A 2,878-nucleotide genomic window follows, 5' to 3' on the forward strand; every position below is an offset into this window, starting at 1 on the left:
GGGGGGGGGAGATGTATATAACTTCATGTTGTATTAAATTGTTGTATCGGTGCCCAAGCTGTCAACTTCCTTTTATGTATGGAATCTTTTTAAACAGCGTTTCCGACCACAGACATGTGTAGCTTCAAATTAATTTTGTTTAAATATAAATACTTATTAAAGACTTTTATAGAATAAAGAATTCGTTGTCTATGTTCCGATCTGCCCGTCGTCGTTTTTCTTTATTACAAAAATAGATATATATATATAAACTTGAAATGTTAATAGGCAAATTTAAAAGTTAAAATGGCTGACAGACGTGGAAATCCACCGCGGATGTTGCAATGCATTAGCTTGATCTCTTGTTACTTTGTGGTGTGCTGTTCTGAACAAAGAAGATTTATAGATGGAACTCGTGGGACAGCTGACAACAATGGTATTGTTTATTATGGTATAGTGATGTTATAAAGTGACTAAATGCATATATGTTTGTGAATATACAGTTTATCGATCGACGCTTCTGTCGTGTAAGCGGTTGTGACGGTCTACTTAGCACGAACATACCTGCCCGTATCGATCGAATAGTATGAGTAGTGTGGGTAGTATGGGTATACAATACAAAACCACTCGGGCCTTTCCGAGATATGATGGACAGGCGCGAGTAATTTTTCGATTGGGGTAGGCTTAGTATATTGACTGATTTAGAAACATATCTTGTTTTATTATTTCCATTCATAACGAATATTGCTTTAGGACAAGTCTAGAAAGTCCATACACAAAAACTCAATTCCTAATTTGATCCACCATCTCTACCTTGGTGTCTCAGTAGCTGCTCTGACGACAGTAGAATGTTATGTATGTACTACAAACAATATCGAACATTTCTAAGCCTAAAGATTCACAGTCTCGGGTCCTGCATTAAAAATAAATGTTTTCAAATTAATTGATTTCAGATTATTTTGTTTCTCGTATGATGTGATCAGAAATGTCCAATTATTATAAAGGGAAAAAAATCTAAAATTAGCATTACTACAAAAGAATCTGAATTCATTAAGATGCTAAAACCAAATTCGAATAACACTTAATGCATTATACTTTTGTATGCATCAATCTTTGTTTTATGACGCTAACTATGACCTCATATGGGTCTTTAAAAAAAAAAAAAAAATCTGAGGAGTTCCCATGATTGAGCGAAAGCGCTAATGTGTGTCTGTGTCGGTTTTTACTATTTTCAATATAAATATATACCATTTTCAATATAAATATATACCATTTTCAATATAAATATATACCATTTTCAATATAACTACATGTATATTCAGAAAGCCGATGTGGAATAGCGGTATCAGCTGGTATTTCTGGCTAGGCGATTGGTGTCGTAGATCGTGAGTTCGAGGCCCGATCAGGGTACGAGTCATAAAGTTGTCAAGCAGTTTTAGATTTCAACAACCAGTGGAGAGGTTATGTTATATATAAATGAATACATTTTATTATGTTTGTTTTCATAAATACAAGTGAATAATAGATACTAGTCCATGTACCAAAACTCGGATCAGCATCTATAGGACTAAACAAGGTTTATTTTAATGTTATTCTGTGATTTGGCTTCTTTATAGATATACGATTAATGGTGCAGCATTGGCTGACCCATAGAAAGTGTAACACCCAAAAGTTAAAATTGCCTCATATTACCAGAAGCCATTCTTTTTTGAAAGTACGGGACGATAGAATTTAAGATTGTCCTTACATCAATATGTATACAAATGTATGTCTCATTAAGTATCAAATACTTAAATTAATATATCAAGGTTTTATAGTTCAGACATTTCATAGAATTTTAAATAGTGACTGTCATTGCAACTGTATTTCAGACAACTCAAATCCTATTCAGAAGCGATTTTCCTTTGCTGCCTACTATGGTGATCACATGGTTCTTCAGAAAGCTCCTCAGCGTGCTGTCATATGGGGCTACAGCCCTTATGTGTATGAAATGATAAATGTTTCTATGGACAAACAGACAACACAAGTGTTAGTTGACGTACATGGCTTGTGGAGGGTGACCCTTGACCCTGTAAATGAGCCTGGACCTTACACCATCACAGCCAGAAGTTCGGTTGGGGAGATAACTCTCACCGACGTCCTGTTTGGAGATGTTTGGCTCTGTTCTGGGCAATCAAACATGCAGTTTACAACGGCCCAGGTGATACTTATTATTAATTTGATGTGATAATAAATTGATTGTTTTACTTCAAAGAAAATAACGGCAATGAAATAAAAATGCTGAATCAATATACAGTTCAAAACATTTTATAATTGTAAAGTAATCTGAATTGTAATTCATGGGCATCTTATCGTAGATGCTACTTTGATCTCTGAACAATGTCTTCAGATGGCACGTAAACAGTTTAATTGATTCCCCTTTAATACCCAGCTTACTGTTTTATCATTTACACATGCCATCTTCCTCTCAATCATATGTGAATTATTACATTCCTCCTCTGTCATTTCTTACTACCAGCCTTCTTTTTCAGAACAATAAAATAATGTAAAAGTTAATCAATCAAACATCTATTAGCTAGTAGTATTTCCTTCAATACATTTCTTTCCTGGTTTTTCTGGGTGTTACAGCATGCCGGCATGGTCAATCGGGCAGCTTTATTTATACTTATAATTATTTTTTTATCAAGAGAGTAAAACTAAAAAAGGATGAATAAGTTGAAACATTGTATTAGTACGTTTACGTTTCATTAGATATTTGCATTCTAATTTACCAAGATCTATAAAATTCTCATTGGCAAACATAGCCTGATGATTCAGACATTTCCGTGAACAGAAATCAAAACAAACTTAAGGTGATTGGTTATATTGGTGTTCTATCACACTTTGTCGACTCAGATTT

At 34.1% G+C, this 2,878-nt stretch overlaps 1 protein-coding gene across 1 annotated transcript; it reads left to right on the forward strand.

The window, feature by feature from the left end:
* Positions 1 to 2,739, forward strand: LOC117327560 (sialate O-acetylesterase-like). Its single transcript, XM_033884612.1, has 2 exons — positions 1 to 415; positions 1,851 to 2,739. Exons 1-2 carry the CDS (start codon positions 286 to 288, stop codon positions 2,204 to 2,206), a joined length of 486 nt encoding a protein of 161 aa, XP_033740503.1. The 5' UTR covers positions 1 to 285; the 3' UTR covers positions 2,207 to 2,739.
* The last annotated feature ends 139 nt before the right edge of the window (positions 2,740 to 2,878 follow it).

This window comes from Pecten maximus, chromosome 5 (genome assembly GCF_902652985.1).
Source record: "Pecten maximus chromosome 5, xPecMax1.1, whole genome shotgun sequence".
Taxonomy (NCBI): domain Eukaryota; kingdom Metazoa; phylum Mollusca; class Bivalvia; order Pectinida; family Pectinidae; genus Pecten; species Pecten maximus.